This window comes from Chrysemys picta, chromosome 4 (assembly GCF_011386835.1).
Source record: "Chrysemys picta bellii isolate R12L10 chromosome 4, ASM1138683v2, whole genome shotgun sequence".
Classification (NCBI taxonomy): Eukaryota; Metazoa; Chordata; order Testudines; family Emydidae; genus Chrysemys; species Chrysemys picta.
This window is the reverse complement of record NC_088794.1, coordinates 56834519-56854831: the sequence shown is the minus strand read 5'-3', so window position 1 is coordinate 56854831 and position 20313 is coordinate 56834519. Positions and strand designations below refer to the sequence as shown.

General features: G+C 53.7%; 1 protein-coding gene across 10 annotated transcripts in view; it reads right to left on the bottom strand.

Annotated features, from left to right (window-relative positions):
- Positions 1 to 20313, bottom strand: part of SYT2 (synaptotagmin 2) — a 204312-nt gene that overhangs the window by 8365 nt on the left and 175634 nt on the right. For 8 of the 10 annotated variants that reach the window (XM_008175327.4, XM_008175324.4, XM_065594981.1 and 5 more), the window contains 6 exons: positions 17160 to 17329; positions 6023 to 6148; positions 5302 to 5469; positions 4560 to 4727; positions 3393 to 3510; positions 2036 to 2169 (listed from right to left, as the gene is read on the bottom strand). In XM_008175327.4, the coding sequence (XP_008173549.1) occupies positions 2036 to 2169; positions 3393 to 3510; positions 4560 to 4727; positions 5302 to 5469; positions 6023 to 6148; positions 17160 to 17329 (884 nt within the window). The remainder of the gene's footprint in view (positions 1 to 2035; positions 2170 to 3392; positions 3511 to 4559; positions 4728 to 5301; positions 5470 to 6022; positions 6149 to 17159; positions 17330 to 20313) is intronic. The other 2 variants (XM_065594983.1, XM_042842465.2) reach the window with 1 other exon arrangement.

Genomic DNA, 20313 nt, shown 5'->3' with positions numbered 1-20313 from the left:
CACCCAGCAGAGTTATACCAGGCCACACGCTGGTGGAGAGCAGGCCTGCACTCCCATTGGTTGCACTCTGCACACCATTACAAGTGACATGGCTGCAGCAGGGAAGGGTGTCACCGAGATCAGAGCACGATGGGGCCAGGGCTGTGCTGGGGGCCTCAGGGGCAGTGTGTGAAGGGGATGGGGCTGTGCAGGGGTCACTAGTGAAGGGCCTGGTGCTGTTATGGGGTTCACCAAGGCCAGTGAAGGGGCCAGAACCGCATGGGGGCTGCCGAGGGCAGAGTGCAGTGGGCACAGTGGTCTCCAAGGGCAGCAGATGAAAAGACCAGGGCCACGTGGGGGTCACCGAGGGCAGTGGGGATGGGGGTCACCAATGGCCTCATTTGCCCAGAAGAGCCTTTCATTACAGGCGATGAAGCAAGAGGAGAAAAGGACCCAGCTTGACTTGCTTAGGGTCCTAAATATGTATGTAGGTGCTTAGCTTTAGGTCCCTCCTTTGAGCCATTTGGCCTCAGATCCCAGACTTGGGGGTTTGCAAGGCTGGCAGGCCAGGAGAAAACCCAACTTTCTGCGTGGAACCTGGGCAGGCCGGCCCTGGAGCAGCTGAGAGACAGTAGCATAGGGCCTCTACTCTAGCCGTGCTTTGATCAGCACCAGTGTCTTTGTCTCACTAGCTCTGCCCCTCCGCCCTCTGGCTGCCGTTAGCACAGGTTATTTCTGAAGGTGGTGATGGACCTTACTGGCAGGCGTAACCCACGCTGCAGGGGGCTAAGGACTAGTGGTTGTAATTTGCAACAAGGGGGTTCATTTGCAGAGCTATGGAGCAGCCACAGCTTCGGCCGAGGCCAATGGGAGCTCCAGGCGCCCAGTGACTCTAACATTCAGGCCCCAGTGATAGTGGTAGCATTTGCCCAGCGTAGTTCCTGGCTTTCTATGCTGCCTCTTGCGTTCAAAGCATCCACCCTCATTACAGAGCAGGGACACGTCCGTCTGGAGGAGCTGAGCTCCTGCTCAGAACTAGCATGTATGAAACGCTGGCTCCCATCTCTCCATCTCCTCCGCTGCTCAGGGGGTGGATGTGTCTAGATCAGGGGCAGGCAAACTTTTTGGCCTGAGGGCCACATTGGGTTTCTGAAATTGCATGGAGGGCCGGTTAGTGGAGGCTGTGCCTCCCCAAACAGCCAGGCGTGGCCCGGCCCTGCCCCCTATCCGACCCCCCCCCCTGCTTCTCGCCCCCTGACGACCTCTCCGGGACTCCTGCCCCATCCACTCTTCCCTGTCCCCTGACCGCCCCCTGCCGCCCAATCCACCCCCCCGGGATTCTGCCCCATCCAACCACCCCTTCTCCCTGTCCCCTGACCGCCCCCGAAACCCCTGCTCCTGACTGCCCCTCGCTGCTCCATCTAACCCCTCCTCCTTCCTGACTGCCCTCCCAGAACTCCCGCCACCATTCAACCCCCGTTTCCTGCCCTCTGACCGCACCAACCCCTCCACACACTCCGCCCCCTGACCACCACCCCAAACTCCCCTGCCCTCTATCCAACCCCCCTGCTCCCTGCCCCCTTACCTGGAGCACTGGTGGCTGGCGGCGCTACAGCTGCGCCGCCCAGAGCACCAGGACAGGCAGCCACGCCGCCCAGCTGGAGTCAGCCACGCCACTGCGCAGCACAGAGCACCGGGTCAGGCAGCCACGCCGCCCAGCTGGAGTCAGCCACGCCATCGCGCAGCACAGAGCACTGGTCAGGCTGCGGCTCTGCAAGAGCATTGCGCCGGCGGCACGGCGAGCTGAGGCTGCGGAGGAGGGAGAACAGCAGTGGAGGGGCCGGGGGCCAGCAGGAGGGTCCCGCAGGCAGTAGTTTGCCCACCTCTGGTCTAGATCATCTGAAGGCCTGGGTGGTCACCTTATATGGGTGGATGTCATGGGGGAAGGGTGTGATCCCTCCAATCAGAGGATCTCAACTCAGTCATGTGAGCTGTCACTCACCCGTCTCTATGCCCCACCCCAAACCTCCCAAGACGAGAATTTCGGCTCAGGAACCTGTATCTGCTCAAAGGGGATCTCGAAGCTGAAGGACTCATTGAAGTAAGGGTTCAGGGTCTTCTTCTTCACAGTGGTCTTCTTCTTCTTCAGCCTCTTGCCATTCTGCATCAGGTGGATCTTCACATACGGATCTGCAGGGAGAGCCCAAAGCGGGAGAGGTCAGAGCCAGCCTTACCTGTGGGTATACAGGAGCACAGAGACTGTAGAGGGCAGAGTAGCCAGGCTGGGTTTATTTGTGACTCGGGGGTATGAGCTGGCAGAGTGCATCATGCAATGTAGCGACCTGCTGTCAAATCAGGAGTGGGTGGGAACAATAAGCACACCCCATTTCTCTATCTGGCTACTGTTAAGTACCTACATGGGGGGAAGATATCTGAGAGCACAGGGCTCTTCAATCTAGCAGACAGCTCGGGTCCTGCCAGGAAGACGGGCAGCCATGATGGAAGCCTTACCCGTCGCAGCTGCTCCTGAACGACCACTTGGGCTTGATTCCTGTGTCTCAGGAACTCCTTGACTCCAGAGTGAGCCGTGTCCATGTTCCTTTGTACTGGGGTCAGTGCATACACAGGCAATGGGGAGCCCAGCCCCACAGAAAGTCAAAGGGCACACAGGGAGCAAGACCCACTCCCTCCCTTGGGGGGCTGGGGGGCAGCCACCCGCGGAGATGATGGCCTCAAGACTATAAGATGAAGGCTACTGGAGCATTGTTTTGCAGAGGGAGCTCTCTGACCCTCTGTTCCTAAAGCTCATGCTTCAAGCCAGTCGCCTGCAGGCGTCAGGGAGGAATCTCCCCCCCCCCCATGTATGCAGGGGAGTGGTCTCCGTCCTTTGAAGCAGCAAGGATGGCCATGGCTGGAGATGGGACATTGGGTGGGGTGAGCCAGGGCTCTGAGCTGGCATCGATCATTCTCTCACTCAGGTGCTTGACTGCAGCGTGTGGGTCACTTGCCAGGATTATCTGGGTCTCTCTCACATAATCAGTTCCCTGCCATTGCAGGGGCCCCGCGCACTGGTGCACCTCAGTCCCGCCTGTTCTCTGTCGGTGGCACAACAGTCTAGTCTCCTCTGGGCTGGAACACTTGGAGCTAATTTCGGTTGTTGGGTTTAAGGTGGGGGTGCTGGGTGGTCTGTGAGATACAGGAGCTCAGACTAGATGATCTGTGTGGTCCCTTCTGGCCTTAAGCTGTATGACCCCATAACCCCACCAGACACAGCACTCAGCACCTGGGTTTCTGATTTAAAGGCTGAGCCCTGGGCAGGAATTCTGCCTGGGGGAGGTTAGTCAGCAGCAGGATTGGGCTGGTGTGCGAGATCAGGAGCACCATCTGGTGCTGGTAGGTGGCTCTGCTCTTACCTGAGAGACCCCCGACATCCATCTTTTTCAGGTTCTTGGCTTCCAGGATGCAGACGGTGAGTTTCCCGGCAGTGGGCACGTACCGTAGCGAGATGCAGATATCTCCCAGCTTCTCTGGCTGTGGAGCAAGGGGGAAAGCAGAGGTCAGTGCTTTTCTGTGCCCTGGTATCCTGGGATATTTGCACTGAGAATCAATCCCTCGGGAAACCATGGGAGGAGATCCAAGAACCCCTTCACCCATCGAGCTAGCCCCTGCACTAGACACCACACTGCATCACTGGTGCAGGCTGGCAGGAGGTCCATGACAGTGCCAGTCCCCAGCTGGTGGGAGAGGCCAGATCAGTTCTAGCAGTTTTTACCAGATTTAAGGCAGGGCTTTTGCACAAGGAAGACACCTTGCCGTGGACAGCGGGACCTGAGTTCTGTGCAGGTCTCAGGGCACAGCCAAAGCCCATGTTAAATTTGGGTTTCTCCCCATTACTAGGCCCCCCAGCTCAACATGAACTGACACACAGAGTAGTATTTACCAGCTCCTGCCGTCAGACCACTGTACCAACAGTACTGAGTTCGGCCTCGCAACCCTTCCTGTGAGGTGCGTCACTATCATTAACCCCACTGTGCAACTGGGAAAACCAAGGCACAGAGGGGCGGTGACATGGCAAAGTCAGACCTAAAACCCAATTCTGCTGACTGCCAGCCACATCACCCCACCACTTCTTTCTTCCTTAGCATTCATCAATGGAGCCTCCCATTCCCTGGGAGGTCCATAAGCATTATATTGACTTAGCGAGGCTAAGTGACTTCCCAAGGTCACACACCATGGCAATGGTGGACCTGGGAATAGAACCCAGGAGTCCTAACATGTAGCTGTGAGACCCTACTTGCTTGCCAGAGCTGGGAATAGACCCCAGGACCTTTGTCCCTTGCTCCCACCACTAACCCACTCTCCTGCAGGTTATCAATCTCCCGTTGCAGGATGGATCCTCTTTCTCCCCCCAGTACTCGCCTGCAAAGACAACTCTTATAAGGACCTTGAAAGCACAGCCCACCCTTGAGGCTTAGCAGCTGCCTGATGAGCCCAAATCCTGACGCTTTGCAGCACATTTTCTGAACCCACCTCCTGCTGGCCAGACACCCCTCCCCCCGCACCTTGCCCTCCCATCTCACCTCCTCCTTCTCGCCGCCCTGCAGGTCTCTCCACTCCTCAATGGGCTGGCCCAGGTCCACTGTGTTCATAGGCACCTTGACCTCCCCAATGATGTCGTGCTTGGAGAAGCGATCAAAGTCGTAGATGGCCATCACCAAGGTTTTCCCGCCCAGCTCTTGGTAGGGAACCTGTTATGAAGAAGGACCCTTGCAAACCATTGCCATAGCCACATGGGGCCTGGTGTAAGGAAGGATCTGATTGGCTGACGAAGGATCCGGCAAGCGCTCATGCACCGCAGTGACTAAGGCTGGGACCCCTTCACTGGTTCTTGCAATGAGGGGCCAGAATTGCTGTGTCAGAGCAACAGCACCGCTCAGCCACACAGCTGCACGTGTAGTGCGGGCCAAGGGCTCTGGTCAGTACTTATAACTTCGCAATCTGGGCAACTGCCTTGGTTCTCATTCAACATGCTGGTAAATTATTTACTGGGGGCAGCCCCTCTACCGGGGAGGTGCAGTTCCTGTTTGGGGCAGGGGCAGAAGGCTGGGATACATCCCTGGCTGGAAGACAGACAGGAGTTCTGCCCTTCCGACAGTATTACACTGCCTTAACAGCAAGGCTAAGGGGCTCCTCGTGGTCACACACCATGGCAATGGCAGACCTGGGAATAGAACCCAGGACAACTGTTCCCTGCAGGACAGAGTGGGGTCTAGCAATTGGGGCTGGGGACCACTGTGCTGGGGGAACTGGAAAGGGTCTCACCTTGAAGACGAAGGTCTCATTGAAGGCTGGGTTGAGGGTCTTCTTCTGCACTTTGGTCTCGTATTTCTTCTTCTTGTCCGGGAGCAGGAAGACTTTGACGTACGGGTCCGAGGTGCCGCCCATATCCAGCGCCGGGAGCTCGGCCGCTTGGAGAATGCCCACCGTCAGCTGGAGGGGGAAGAGGGATGTTTCCCTCAGTGAGACGGCTCACCAAGACGCCACTCCCACTCCACACTGCATGGAAAAGATCCCCAGTGGATCTTCCAGCTCCACATTCCTTCTGCCCCTGGCCAGTCAGGGACGGCGCTTGGTCACCCTCCCCCACACCCTGCTGCAACTGGGGGCAGGAGATCGCTTGCTGAGCCGTGTATTCCCACAGACGGTGCTCTCTGTGTGCTGACGGTGGGCCTGCCAGCTCTGGGCTCAGGGCCCGGTGGAGAGGCACCTTCCATCCATCTTCCCCTTCCTCACATCCCAGGGTGCTTGGGGAGTGCTAGAAGGGGCCCTTTCAAAAGGCATGTGGGATAATCATGGTGAGGATAAATTCCCTCCCCACATCTCTGCCCTTTGCAGGCACCTGTGCCACTCAGAGGCTGGTGTTCACCCCGTGCTCTTTGACCGGAGTTTCCAAGGGTGAGTCCTTCACTCGGACCCTCTCCCCACAGCTCTCCCACACTGCCCTGCCCTCCTTCCCCAACCTCGCCTCTCCTGCCCATGTCACCTGGTTAGCCTGGAAATCATAGTCCAGTGAGAACTGCAGCTTGCCCAGGTTCTCTGGCTCCTTCTCCTCCTCCTCGCCTTCTCCCTCCGTCAGGCCCATCTCCGCGTCATCGTCGTCCTGTTTGTTCTGCAGAGGACACAGAGCCTGCCTGCTCAGCTATGAGGCTTCAGACCCTGCCAGCCGATCACACGCACACAGCTCTTCCCCAGTTCGGTGCCTCGGCGATTCCCAGCCTCAGAATTCATGCACCACTGTCACCGACTGAGAAGAGGCAGGAGGCTGAACTGGGGTTCTGTTCAGTGGACTCCCCAGAGACACTACCGCTCTCTACTGGAGGGACAGCAGACCCTGCTCTACTCTGTAACCGGAGCCTGAACACAAGTGAGCTTTGGGAGCAGAAGGACCTGAGATCTAGCTGCCCTGATGGCTGTGAAGCCCAGGCAGCATAGCAATGGCTGAGAAGTAACGGATCTGTTACAGAAAACAGCACTGCCGGGAAAGCAGGCATGGGAGACGCCGCTGCAAAGCACGGAGGCCACTGGGTGGTCAGCACTGGCCAGACATAAAGGGGAGGGAGAGGTTACTTACTTCCTACGGTACCTGGAGTTCTTTGAGATGTTTTGTCCCGGTGGGTGCTCCATGGGAGGATGTGCGTGCACTCGGGTATTCTTGACTAGAGATTTTTTCGTTAGCAGTGTCTGCGGGTCTGTGCCTGTACCGTACGCCTCCTCATGCTCCAGTATGAGGGCATATAGGGAGGAGTGGACCCGCGCCACTCCAATTCCTTCTCAACCTCACAGAAGCAGAGGGAAAGGAGGGCAGTGGGTGGAGCATCCATAGGGACAACACATTTTGAAGAACTCCAGTTACTGTCCAAGGAAAGTAACCTCCCCTTCTTCTTGGAGTTATTGTCCCCATGGGTGCTCCGCAAAAGGAGGCTCCAGAGCAGTACCTCAGTGAGGAGGCGGGTGCTGAGGAGACGGATTCAGTGCAGAGTTTAGAACAGCTTCACCAATGGCTGCGTCCACTCTGGAGGCACATACTAAGGCATAGGGGTGTGAGAATGTGTCCTTGAGGGGGACCTTTCTCAGGAGGGCTGTGGGCATGGATTGAGCCCTAGTGGAATGAGCACTGACTTTAGGAGGGAATGCACTCATAGCACGCCAGAATACACTCCAAAACCCATTTAGATAGTCTCTGGGTAGAAACAGAGGGACCTCTCATCCTCTCAGCAAAGAAGATGAAGAGCCTGGGAGAAACCCTGAAAGGTACAGTCCTGTGTAGGTAGAGGGCCAGAGCTTGTCTTGTGTCCAGAGTATGGAGACTGGCCTCTGGCCTCAAAGACTGAGGGCTAGGATAAAAGTAGTTGGATGTCCTGACCAATATGGAACTCCGACAAAACTTTAGAGAGGAAATGAGGTAACTGTAAGGACAGAACTGTGTATGGTGGCCCCTAATTCACCTACCCTCCTGGCCATGAGGAATGAAGTCTTGAAGGGCAAATAGAGGAACGAACAGGTTCCCATGGATTCAAAAGGATGCCCTCTTAATACATGAAGCACTAAATTGAGGTCCCAGAGTGGAGTAGCCTCCTGCACTGGAGGAAACAAGTTAAGGAGGCCCTTAGAAATGTTGCAGTTGTAAGATGTGTGAAGATCAAGAATCCTTCGACTGGCTTCTGAAATGCTGTGAGAGCAGCTAGGTGAACTTTGACCGAACTCAGGGAGAGACCCAGCAATTTCAGGTTTAACAGGCAGTCAAGTGAAGACTTGGCAGGGGACATGGAGCAACGAGAGCACCAAATCCAGAAACGCTTCCACTTCTCCACGTAAGTCTTTCTTGTGGTGGGCTTCCTGCTATTCACCAGAACTGTCTGGACTGCAGGAGGACATGCCTGCTCTAAGCCCAGAAGCCGTCGAGGAGCCAGGCCTTGAGAGGTTGGGGTGGGTTGTACAGCTCAACTCCTGTATAAGGATGTCCGTCAACAGAGGGAGGCGAAGAGGCAGACACAGCAAAAGACGAGTCAGGGCCAGGAACCATAGCCTGGGCTCTGAGACTGATCACTGCTCTTTCTTGTTTCAACTTTTTCAGGACTGTGCAGCAGAAGAATTGGGGGATAAGTGTATAGCAGACCTCGAGGCTAAGGGGCACAGAGAGCATCTCCCTTCTTGAGTAGAAATATCAGCACTTCGTACTGAAAGGCATCATAAAAAAGTCTACCAGTGGAAGACCCCAGGTAAGGCAGATTTTACAAAAGACTGAATCATTCAGTTCCCTCTCATGGAAGAATCTGCTCCATGAATGTACAATGGTGTTCTGCAGTGCTGGCAGATAAACAGCTGAAATATCTATCTGACGGGCTCTGCACCAGTTCCACAGCTTTACCAACTCTTTGCATAAGGACTGGGATTTGCTCCTCATTGGTGGTTTATACACTACCTGCCTTCTCAGCTACCTTACATCACTCTGACCAAATGGCATAACGGACTGCTTGGAGTTCGAAGATGTCGATGTGAAGTAATGACCCCCGAGGAAAACCACCTGCCTTGAGCTGTATTATTGCAGAGGTGAGCGCCTCAGCCTGGGAGTGCGGTGTCCATGGTAATGACGTGAGCAGCAGGTAGGGGTGAGAAAGGGGTTCCCACACAGTCTTTGAGGATTTTTCCGCCAAGAGAGGGAGCTGAGTCCCATCAGAGGCACTGATACCCTTCCAAACACATTGTGTGTATTGGGGGGATAGGCTGTCTTGAGCCAGGCTTGAAGGGACCAGGTGCTCCATCTTGCATGGGAGTTACAAAAGTACAAGCTACCACGTGTCCACAGTTGAAGGCAAGCCCTCGCTGCAGTTCATGAGCTTTGTTGCGGCGTGGAGATTTGGCTGGACATCGTGGCAAACCTGGCTGCCACAGAGTCTAGGGCGGCGCTGATAAGGCCTATGCATTACACAAGTATCAAAGGCGATTTCTCTATACGTAGCTGAAGGCCCAGGGAGTGGAAAAGGGCTAGGGTCTGCTTGGTAGTGGACTGCACCTTGAGCAAAGAATGACCCTTGAGGAGCCAGTCCCCAATAGGAGAGGATGATTTCCCCCAGTTGCCTAAGGCTGTCTGCTACAATGGAGAGGACCTTCTTAAAGACTCTCAGGGCAATTGACATGGTACCGGTAGTGTGTGGTGCCCACTACAAATCTGAGGAAGTGCCAGCGCTCTGAGTGTATGGCAACATGAAATTAGGCATCCTGGAGGTTGAAGGTTACGAACCAGCCCCCGGAATCTAATGATGGAATAACTCCTGCAAGGGTAAGCGTCCTGAATACGGAGTGTTTAGAATCCAAAGGTCCAGAATCAGTCACCACCCTCCTTTTCTCTTGGGACCAGGAATAAAATCCCTTTCTGACGAAGCCTGAGGGAACAGGTTCTAATCACCCTCAGTTGCAGGATGGATTTCACCTCCTGCTTTAGGAGCCCCTCATGAACAGGCAGGGGGAGGAGGCCATGTAGCTGAAATGGACGGAGTAGCCCTCTGGTACCCATTTGTCTGAGGTGACGCGCTCCCAGAAAGGGAGAAAATGGGCAAACTGTGCCCATAGGATGGGTGAATGGAGGGTTGATGCAGCTGAAGATCCGATGGGGAGAGCTTTTGGTCCTTGACTAATGGGTCAAAATGGTTGTTTGGCTGAGGTAGCCAATTGACAGGTGATGGTGGAAGATGGGCCTTTCTTATGCAGTCTGGGCCTCTTTCTAGGCAGCTCAACCAATCTTTGGGGGCCTGAGAGTACACAGGACATGAGCGTTGCCTTGTCTGAGGCTTGCTGTATCTTCTCTTTGTAGATGGTGCATGTGTGCCGAGAGATCACAATATTGCCTTTAGTCCATGGCATCACTAAAAAGTTTAGGCCCTTTAAAGGACCAGTCTTCCACAGTGTGTTGTACCTCCCTGGGCAGGCTGGAGGACTGGAGCCAGGAGGCACAGGGCATGACTACAGCAGTAGCCATAGAGCACCAGGCTGTATGTGCCACATCAAGGGAAGCCTGCAGCAATACCTTCGTGATTGTCTGACCCTCTGTCATAAGAGCTGGAAACGGCTCTCTCTTGTCCTGAGGCGACAAATCAGTCCAATGGGAAAATTTAGAACAATTTGTAAAGTCACCTTTTGCCATCAGGGCTTGATAGTTGGTGACTCTGAATTGAAGGGAGGCCTTTGAGTAGCTGATACAACCTAGAAGGGCCAGCCATTTAAGCTCCTTATCAGTTGGTGTTGATGTGAAGCAACAGTGCCTACTTCTCTCATTGGTAGTGTTGACGACCAGAGAGTTAGGGATGGGATAGGAGAACAGGTGCTCCAAACCTTTGGCTGGGACATAGTATTTTTTATCCGCCCTCTTGCAGGTGGGTGAGATGGCAGCCGGAGTCTGCCACACTGCACAGGCTGGTGACAGTAGGGCCTCGTTGACAGGTTAGGTTCCCCATCCCTGAGGGGAGGCGTGCAGGATGTCCACCGCCAAGTCCTTCTGATCCTGGACTTCCTCCAGAGGAATCTGTAAAGCCTCCACTACGTGCTTCAGAGGATCCTCAAAGGCCTTGAATCATCCATGTAGGACGGTGGAGAGGCACAGCTGCCTCATCTGGGGAGGAAGAGGATGGTGGTGTCTTCTCCTCTGTTTTCAATGGTGGGTCTTCTTGAGGAGGACGAGGAGGGTCCTGAGGATGTTATTGGCCAAGAATCTTGGTGGATCCTCTTGTGTGAAGACACCCAGTAGACTCAGTCCCTGCGAGGGGCCCAATGGTTCAAAAAAAGCCCTCTTGGGAGGGGCATAAGGAAAAGGAGTAGGGCCCCAGAAGTGTTCCTGCCCGTGCTGATGGGTTATGCATAGGCTGGTTCCTGGCATCTCATCCTCAGGGAATGTCAGGGGAAGGAGGGTGAAATGGGTCAGTGGGGGAGCCTTGAATGGATACCTCTGAATCAAAGGAAGTATCCTCTCCCATGTTCAGTGGTGGAGCTAGTGGAGTTAGTACTAGGCTTGGATCAGTACTGGGGGTCAAACTGACAATTGTGCTGGTGCTGGTGGGTGAGCATTTATATGAGGCTGTGGCCAATGTGTTGGTTCCAGTTGGCATGCAGGTGCTGGTGGGAAAGTCCTCCCAGTACCCTCAGCACAGGGGACTTGGTTCCTCCAAGACCTGAAGGTCCTCATGAACGAGGAACAAGGAAGGCACCAGTGAGCCCGGGTAAAACACCTCTAGTGGTATCGGAGACAGTGGACTCACTTGCTCTGGAGAGGCCCGGGTGAAGGTAGACGGTACCAGGTGATATGGTTTCTTCAAAGAGTCCTTCCTCTTCAAGGAGTCCTTCTGTTTGGAAGAGTCCAATTCTGGTACCAGTGGGTCTATCGTTCGCTGCTTGGTGGTGGGCTTTTCAGTGCGCGGCTTCGCAGAAGAAGCCTTCCTTGGAGGCATCAGTGCCTTGGTACCGTGACTGATAGGAGCTTCAACAGGAGATGTGGTCTCATTGCTCCCAGGTTAAAGCAGGTAAAAATATATGTACAGGTGAGTCACAGTCTATAAAGTCAAAAGGTAGCAGAGATGTAGTGTTCTGCCAGTTTCTCAAAAGTCTTTCAGGGCTACCCAGGATAATGCTGGGAATCTCTGCCTCCTTGTTCAGTTTTCTGCCCTATTAGAATCCAAACAGCCAAGACATGAAGAATTTTTCCTTGTGTCCATATTTATTGCTTTTTCTCACAGAAACCAAGCTGACAGTAACAGCTCCCACGCACGCCCCATCTTCATGGATGTAGAGGGGTGGGGTGGGGTGGGGGAGGAATGCACTTAACAAAGGCTTTGATCTCACACACAATGCCCATTTGCTCTCTCCGGTACAAGTTCTTCATTTGCATGAAACAAGGCTTCCTTCTCGCTTGATAGGTTACTTAGTTACAGGGGTACATACAACGCAGACATTTGCCATTACATTATACCAGGGCACTGATAAGTGAAAACAATGCATGCAACATCCCACCCGTTTTTCATGAAGGTTAAACACATTCTTATACATTTTAACATCTACTTGGAACAATACTAACACACACGTGAGCTGTGAGTTTGTCAGTTCTCAGCTGACACCTAGGCCTTGGCCAGAGCCTGCACTTGCCTTACCAGCGTCACACCCATCATGGGGCTGGCAAGACTTGAATCCTGGGATCTTGGGCATAAGCCGCCAGGAAAGCCACTGGTCGAGAGGAGCAAAAAGGGGAGAAGGGGGAACCCCCTCTCCCAAAGCTAAGAAATCATGCGAAGAAAATGAAATAATGACACAATTAAAGCAGCAAGATAGCAGACACTACAGAATTCTGTCTCGAGCCGCAGGCAGTTGAGAAGGAGCTGGAGGGCCACGGGACCACTTCTGCTAGAGGCCCTCGTGCCGGAGCACAAGAAGGCATATGGCATAGGCACAGACCCGCAGACACTGCTAACAAAAATACCTCCAGTCGAGTGCACCTACACATCCTCAGGCAGAGAGGCTATAGGGACCAGAACTCCAAGAACAGAGGGAGCAGCCCTGGGCGGATGGAGGGCATGGCCTCCCTGCAGACGGGCCAGGAAGGGGAATGGGGATATGGCCCTTGCGGTAAAGGACCAGAGTAAGAGCCCCCAGCCTTTCCAGCATGGAAGGCTACAGGCACCCACCTACCTGCAGGGGAACGTAGGACCAACATTCAGAAACTGTCTCCCAAAGACAAGGCAAAGTGGCTTGTCCAAGAACTGAGGTGGAGCAGGAAACTGAACCCCGGGCTAGTGCCCAAACCGCTGGCCCATCCCTCCTGTCATGCATTATCTGCTACATATTAATCTATTCAGGGGAAGGAGGCGTCTAGGAGCAATGTGGCAATGATCTCTTAGATGTGAACAAGGCATGGGAGCGGAGCCACAGCTCAGCTGGGGAGTTCCCCTCTGACCTCCCAGACCTTAGCCAAAGACACAACTTGTAGCCTGTGCTTTGCAAAATGGGGCTTTGTATAGTTTTCCTGTAGAGCAGTGGATGTATTGGAACCCCAGCTGCCCACTCTCCCTGGAGAACTCTTCAGCATGCATTGGGCCTGCCGTGCGTGAGCTTTGGAGCTAACTGGTGCATTGCACAAATCCCCAAACCCCCCTCTTTGCATGGCTGATAGAGAAGCGACATTCACTTTGTCACCTACCATGTGTTGCCATCCAGGTTAGTCAGAAAACATGGAGACAGAACAACACAGAAGAAGGACAACGAGAGCACAGAGAAGGAAGAGAAGGACATTATAGAGACAACCACCACACAGATAATCAACAACACCCAATGTGTGTGAGAAACAACAGACTCCACCCTCTTAAAGGCACACCGTACCCAGGCTATGTGCGCCCCCTGGAGTGGACTCTACTTTCAAGCAGTGAATTTTGAAAGTTTTGTCAGCACCAACATTGATTTTGTACATACTCAGCCAATCTGTAAAAGGGGGGTGCCCATTCATCACTTTGCCCTTGCTACATGTATCTGAAACAAGCCAATTTCATCTTTCCCTTTAATGGAAAAGTGCCCAGCAAAGCCACTGTAGTTGCTACCAGTCCAGTGTTTCTCTGGAAACCAAAAGCACAGGAAGGAGAGAGAGAGAGAGAGAGAACATGATTTTCCTTACAAAGAGAACAGCATAATACTCCTCTGTATAACCCGTGTCTTAAAGGGACAGAGATGGGTGGAGAAAGGAAACTGACATGAAAAGGACGAGAAAATGAAGCCACTGTGACATCCTGGCTAAGTGTGCATGATCACCTCTCCCCGGCTAACGGATACAAGCCCAGCTACTAGTGCTGTCCCCTGCAGAGATTCTCCTTTAGCTCAGGTGGGCGAGGTCTGTCTTTTCAGAGCAGCCCGGCCTGCTTTCTGCGCCATGGAGCACGTAACAATAATGGGCAGCTGTTTATTCAGCTCTTTTGGAATCCCCATCCCAGCTGTGGGCATCCTGAGGAGCTGTGCTCTTGTTGAGATCAGGCCCATGCCAGTCATGGCCGCCGAGTGCATGGCAATAGCTCTTTCCCCTGTTCCTTTGTATATGCATCAGCCTGTCGCTGCCACTGCAAGCCCTGGGTTTGCACCAACCCTCAGCCTCTGCCTCATACCAAGCAGCCTCCCGCCTGGTGCTAGGACCGTCCCTCCAGGCACTGCACTTCCCTTTAGTGCTCTGGAGCTAGGCGGTGTCACTAAGGCACCGCCCTGCCGTGGGGCGATGGGAAGCCGCATCAGCCAAGAGGGAACTCCAGGAGAAACAATCCTTTCCGAGCTCTAACCAGGCCCACTGCACCCACGCACCCCTTGGATGCAATGTGTTACCCTCAGCTCCTCTCCGCACCCTGTGGGGGCAGCACAGACTCCAAGGGGTACTAGCAGGTGATGCACAAGGGGCACAAATTGGCATGGTGAGGCAGGCTCCTTGCACCATTCCCTACTGTACACCTGCCAGGCTGGTCCTACAAGTGTCTTCCTAGATACATGGGGGTGGTGATCGTCTCCTAGGTTTCATCCTCTGCTTGTGTAAGTAGCAGGGACAGTGACGTGGGTTGGGGGATGCCACTAGTAACAGGGCAGGGTAAATGCACAGAGCTTGAAGAAGCAGTTCACTGAGGCATTTAGTCACCAATGATCAAGTCCTGATAAGACTCGCCATCCCCAGAGGAGTGAGCCCTGGGCTTCACCTCACTAAAATGCCTCCTGCAAATGCAAAGATGCCAGCAGTATGGGCTATAAAATGTTCATGTCCCAGCCTGGCTGGACGGGGGGGTGGGGATTTGGAGCCTCTCCCTGACCCAGGCTCCACATGGCTGACCTGCTGGATTGCTACAAGGATCTGCTGCCACGGTGGATTGATTAAAACAAAAACGAAGAGTCCAGTGGCACCTTAAAGACTAACAGATCTGTTAGTCTTTAAGGTGCCACTGGACTCCTCATTGTTTTTGTGGCTACAGACTAACGTGGCTACCCCTCTGATACTTGGTGGATTGATTGCCAAGTCCAACGGCATAGCTCCAAGCAGCAGATGCCAGCTGAAGGGGGAATGACTGGTTGATTGGAAAGGTCTAACCCAGGTCTGAGAGGCATGTGCTGCAAACCAATCTGTATATGGTGCTTTCCATAAAACAGGCCTTTGGGATCCCATCAGCCCTCCAGTATCTCTAAAGCCTCCGACTTCCCTTCTGAATAGGATCAGCCAGTGCTGTTGGGGCCTGATTCACACCAGCTGGCAGAACTCAGGCTGTGGGCCCTGCTAATGGAAAGTCCATCCAGACAGGTCCCACTGCTGTGGGCAACTCCTGCTCTGCTGGGGCGTCGCTGCTGGCTGGCACTGCTGAGGAGGGTGCCGGGAGGAAGGCAAGGCCAGGGCATGCCAGTCTGGGACCATGGGGCTCCCATGGAACTTGCCTCACCATTTCCCTAAGTGAAAAGAAAAAGGACGCATGGGCAGAGGGGGGTGAGAGTCCACCCTGGAAGAAACTCATGGGTTCTCAGGAAAAGTCACTGGGCACTTTGTTTTCATGAGGGAAAGTACACAAAATTGGGGCAGGGGATGGTTTTTCAGCAGCTGTAGTCAGCAGATGATCCACCAGCACCTGTGGGCGTTGTTTATGAGGTGCCACAGATCAAGTGAGCATCTGGTGTTCCTCTTATTCTAGCCATAAATGTTCTCCAGGAAGGGCCAATGAAGCGGTTTGGAGACAAGTTAGGACCCTGTTCTTGAACTTTTGCCGGCTCCTAGGACCAAACCTGACCCTAATCTGTTGGGAGTTTGTATGTTTGGAGCCTATGTTCCCCCTGGAACTTTTCAGTCTCATGCACCTCACGCTGGGCTTCTGGTTAGCAGCTGTGACCGTTATCTGAAGCACTAAAATGCCTCAAGAAATGCTGCTCTCCCTGGCTTTCCAGCCCAAATCTCATGAGACACCCCGTTTTTGTGATATTCCCCGTCCCGCTTTGTATACTTGAGGGGTTTGCAGTTTGATCACGTTGCTGGGTGATCACTGATCCTGAACTCTGACTCTTCAGGATGCTCCTCATCTCCCCTGAAGGGGCTGATCCTTAAAACGTGAGAATGACTAAAAGCAAAGAGGAAATGGGAGGAAACAGGGGGAAAGAAATACTTAAATGGCCTGAAATTTATGAATGGTGGTTCAGATAACACAATCTGCTGTTTTATACCAGTCAGACTCTCCGACGTCTTTAAGCTTTAGAAGCAGACAGCGATCCTGTGGGGAACGTGAGATAGTTGTTGTGTCAAATGATAAAGAACAGCAGATGCGTTTCCATTCCTTGACAACAGAGAAGCAAACTCTGCTGAGCAAAGAGCCCTGTGTAACTTCCTGATTCCCTTGGCTATCTCCTATATGTCCTCTAGGTTTGGGGGAAACAGTGCTATTAACAGGTGGGTCTAAATTAAAACTTGTGTTACAAGACATCTCTATAAAAAGACTGCACAAATGTATAATGGTAGGTAATGTAAAGCATGCCACCTGCTGGCATGTTTCATGGCTGGCTTTGTTCATAAGTTTATAGGTTCAATAAAGTTGTTGTTTTGCGGCACATGACTCCCTCTGTCTGAAACCCTGTGTGTATGTGGAAGGTCAAAAATACCTGGATCCTAATTCCACATCTGAGGCCCATTTCTAGTTAGGAAAGCAACCCCCCCGTCCATACTGCAGAGGGGAAGACCCTATGACTCCTTAGCAAAATAGCTATTTCCCACCCAGTGTCTACAACTAACTCCTCAGGCTGGTTAAACCCTTCCCAAGTGCCTTATGGGAAAGTAACCCACCCTAGGACAGCGGGGGAGCGTTGTCTCCCTCTGGTGATATTAATCTGCTACTGCATCAGTTTGATGCCATTACTGCTTTAGCCCTAGCTCATGCTCGTAGCAGTAGAGGTCCCTGAGGTTCAAATCCTGCTCTCGGCGAAAGCTGAGCTGGTTACCTTCACTCCCTGTATCTGAGGAACTGCACACTTCTGCTGCTGCTTTAGGAATAAAGGACTGTGTTTGTTTGTTCCCTCGGTCAAAATTACAAGCAGGCGCTTTCTAACACGCTGCTCAAGGGACCCGGCTGAGCCTTTACCAAGGGGCGTTTTACCTGGTTTCCCGATTTCATGTCTTTCATGTTCATGGCGTTCTTCATCCCTTTGCCCTTCTCCTTCTTGTTCTTCTTCTTCTTGCAGCAGCATTTTTTGCAGATGCAGAAGCAGCAGGTGAGGAGGAGCAGGCCGCCTACCACAGCGATGGCAATCAGGGCCCAGGGAGGCACTGTCACAAAACAATGCCAGCCACATGATTTGTCTTGTGCCACAGCCACACCCCCAGCAGCCAGCACCCACCCGGTGCAAGGCCTCGGAAATGCCCCTGGGTTATACAGGGTGTTTGTCATTGCAGGGCCTGCGTGCGGCTCATTGCCAGGGTCACACACATCTACTGTGCTTTGCAGGGCACAGGCAAGTTGGGAAAAAATGGTTACCTACCTTTCATAACTGTTGTTCTTCGAGATGTGTTGTTCACGTCCATTCCACATTAGGTGTGCGCGCGCCGTGTGCACGGACGTTGGAAACTTTTTCCCTTAGCGGCTCCTGTCGGGTCAGCAGGGGAGCCCCGCCAGAGTGGCGCCTCCACGCTGGTGCATATATACCCCTGCCGACCCGACCCCACTTCAGTTCCTTCTTGCCGGAGACTCCGACAGAGGGGAAGGAGGATGGGAAGTGTAATGGACGTGAACAACACATCTCGAAGAACAACAGTTACAAAAGGTAGGTAACTGTTTTTTCTTCTTCGAGTGCTTGTTCACGTCCATTCCACATGAGGTGACTCACAAGCTTACCATAGGAGGAGGGTAGGAGTCATGGAGCAATTGATTGAAGAACAGCCCTGCCAACCGCCGTGTCATCTCTGGACTGCTGGTTGACTGCGTAGTGGGCTGTGAATGTGTGCACCGATGACCAGGTGGCTGCTTTACAGATCTCCTGGATCGGGACGTGCGCCTGGAAAGCTCTTGAGGACGCTTGTGCCCTCGTTGAGTGAGCCGTGATCGCCGGGGCTGGAATCTTGGTGAGCTCATAGCATGCGCGGATGCAGTCCGCAATCCACGATGATATACATTGCATCGAGACAGGAAGCCCTTTCATTCTATCGGCGATGGCGACAAACAACTGCGTCGACTTGCGGAAAGGTTTAGTTCACTCCAAATAGAACGCTAGGGCCCTTCAGACATCCAGAGTGTGCAGGCTATGGTGACTCTGGTCCGTGTGTGGTTTAGGAAAGAGTACTGGCAAACAAATATCCTGTCCTATATGAAATTGTGAGACTATCTTAGGGAGGAATTTAGAGTGTGGCCTGAGTTGTACTTTGTCCTTATAAAAAACTGTATAAGGAGGCTCCAAGGTTAGGGTCCTCAACTCGGACACCCTCCTCGCCGATGTAATGGCCACCAGGAACGCCACCTTCCAGGAGAGGTGAAGGAGGGAGCAAGAGGCCAGGGGGGGCTTGAACGGGGGCCCCATAAGCTTGGAAAGGACCAGATTAAGGCTCCAGGGAGGGACTGGCGGGCGTGAGTAGGGGAACACTCTCTCCAGTCCCTTGAGGAACCGCACCACCATGGGGTTAGAAAACACAGAGCATCCAGATTCCCCCGGGTGGAACGCTGAAATGGCAGCTAGATGCACTCTGATTGAGGAAGGAGCGAGTCCCTGATGCTTGAGATGCAGGAGGTATTCTAGGATGACTGGAATAGTGGCCTGGAGTGGCTGTATCTGCTTAGGCTCACACCAGCAGGAGAATTTTTTCCACTTAGCTAGTGGAAGGTTTCCTACTGCCAAGGAGAATCTGCCACACCGGAAGAGAGCACTGGCTCTCCATAGTGTTTAGCCAGAGAGCTTCCTCGCCATGAGATGCAGAGACTGCAGATCCGGGTGGAGCAGGCGCCTGCGGTCCTGCATGATGAGATCCCGGTGCAGGGGCAGGGCAATCGGGACGGCCACTGATAGCTCTAGCAGGATTGTAAACCAGCACTGACAAGGCCAAGCTGAGGTGATCAAAATGATCATCGCCTTGTCCCTGCGAACTTTGAGGAGGACTCTGTGGATGAGTGGGAGCGGAGGAAAGGCATACTTCAGACTCCCACTCCAAGGGATCGCGAATGCGTCTGCGACTGAGCCCGGACTGTGGTTCTGGAACGAGCAAAACTGTGGACATTGGCTGTTGTCCTTGGTGGCAAAGAGGTCCATTTGGGAAAACCCCCACTTCTGGAAGACTGATTGCAAGACGTCCGATCTCATCGACCACTCGTGTATGCGGTATGACCTGCTGAGGCTGTCCGCTAGCTGGTTTCGCTCTCCTGGGAGGTATGACGCTACGAGATGGATGGAGCGGGCTATACAAAAGTCCCACAGGAGAAGGGCCTCTCGGCAGAGGGGAGAGGAGCGGGCTCCGCCCTGCTTGTTTATATAAAACATGGCGGTGGTGTTGTCTATCAGAACTGTCACGCTGTGACCTTCCAGAGTAGCGTGAAAGGTTTGGCAGGCTAGACAAACCACCCTGAGCTCCTTTACATTGATGTGGAGTGACACCTCGGCCATGGACCACAAGCCCTGTGTCCTTAGGTCCCCTAAGTGAGCTCCCCAGCCGAGGTCTGATGCGTCTGTCACCAGCGTCAGAGCAGGCTGCGATGCGGCAAAGGGGATACCCTCGCATACTACGGGCTGATTGAGCCACCAGTGCAGGGAGTCCAACACCTGGGCCAGAACCACCACGACGAGGTCTAGGGGTCTCTGCCTGGGCGATACGACCGGGCAAGCCATGCTTGTAAAGTCCTGAGCCGTAGTGGAGCTATGTGAGTGCACGGCGCCATGTGCCCTAGGAGCTGCAGGCAGCATCTGGCCGTGGTAGTGAGGAACCTTAGCATCGAGTCTACCACATGCTGGATGGCCAGGAATCTGGATTCCGGGAGGCTCACTCGCACCTGCACCGAGTCCAGCACTGCCCCGATGAACTCCAGCCTTTGCGCTGGTATCAGGGAAGTCTTGGGCACATTGACGAGAAGACCCGACCTGCGGAATGTATCCAGGGCCACCGTTACATGGGAGCAGACCTCCTCTTCGGACCGACCCGCGAGGAGCCAATCCTTGAGGTATGGGTATGCCTGTATTCTCCTCTTTCGCAGAAAGGCTTCCACTACTGACATGCATTTCGTGAACACACTGGGGGTTGCCGCCAGGCTGAACAGGAGGACCATAAACTGATAA